The sequence below is a fragment of the Condylura cristata genome, unplaced genomic scaffold (assembly GCF_000260355.1).
Source record: "Condylura cristata isolate star-nosed mole 26May11 unplaced genomic scaffold, ConCri1.0 scaffold00073, whole genome shotgun sequence".
Lineage (NCBI taxonomy): Eukaryota > Metazoa > Chordata > Mammalia > Eulipotyphla > Talpidae > Condylura > Condylura cristata.
In genome coordinates, this window is record NW_004567174.1 from 226,845 (window position 1) to 227,789 (window position 945).

The 945-nt window shown below is 75.2% G+C and overlaps 1 protein-coding gene across 1 annotated transcript in view; it reads left to right on the top strand.

Moving 5' to 3' along the window:
- Positions 1-945, top strand: part of LOC101632316 (complement receptor type 1-like) — a 48,691-nt gene that overhangs the window by 38,018 nt on the left and 9,728 nt on the right. Inside the window, exons 10-12 of the mRNA XM_012734809.1 lie at positions 82-184; positions 515-600; positions 813-942. Coding sequence (XP_012590263.1) covers positions 82-184; positions 515-600; positions 813-942 — 319 coding nt within the window. The remainder of the gene's footprint in view (positions 1-81; positions 185-514; positions 601-812; positions 943-945) is intronic.

The window sequence follows — 945 nt, forward strand, 5'->3', positions numbered from 1 at the left end:
GCCGCAGCGCCCGCAGCACCCGCGCAGGGCTGACCGCCAGGCGTGGCCGCCCTGACCGCGCCCATGCTCTCCTCTCCCCAGAGGAGGCCTGCGCCGACCTCCCGGACCGGCTCCCAAATGGCCGCGTGCTGCCCCCGCGGGGCCACAGGCTCGGGGCAAGAGTGGCCTTCGCCTGTGATGAGGGGTGAGTGCGGGGCAGGGCCCCCGGGGATGGGGGGGCGGGGGAATCGCAGCCCAGCAGAGATCGGGCGAGAACAGTGGGGCCCTGGCCCAGCTCTGATGTGAGAGCAGGGACCCCCGGGTCAGGGTTGGGGTCTCCCGGTGCCTGTGGGGTTCCATCGCCAGCAGCCGCAGGCCGGTGCCCCGGACGGCCCTAGACAGCTCGCCCCATGGCCCCCGCAGGCCCCGCCCAGCCCCCCACAGGCCCCGCCCAGCCCCCCCACAGGTCCCGCCCAGCCGCCCACAGGCCTCTCGTGCCCTGGGGCTGGCGGCGGCTCACCTGGCCCACCCGCAGGTTCCGGATGGAGGGCCCCACGGTCATCTCCTGCGTCCTGCAGGGAGAGAGCCCCATGTGGAGCAGCAGCCCCCCAACATGCGAGCGTGAGTCCCTGGCCGGGGCCTGGACCACCCGCGCTGTCCTGGGGGGCGGGGCGCGAGCAGGGGAGGCCGCCAGCTCCGGGCGCATGGACAGGGCGAGTGGGAGGCCGCGGGCCCGCTGCTCCAGGGCCGAGGCCGCGTGTGAGCTGGCACGGGGGCGGCAGAGGGGTCCCGCTCCCCGCGCCCTGGTCTCGGAACTGGAATCCGCCCTCCAGGAATCTTGTGTCCGCACCCGCCCGCCATCCCAAACGGGCGCCACTCCGGGGACACACAGCAGGACTTCCCCTATGGCACGGTCGTCACCTACACCTGCGACCCCCGCCCGCTGGGGGGCCCCGCCTGGGAGCT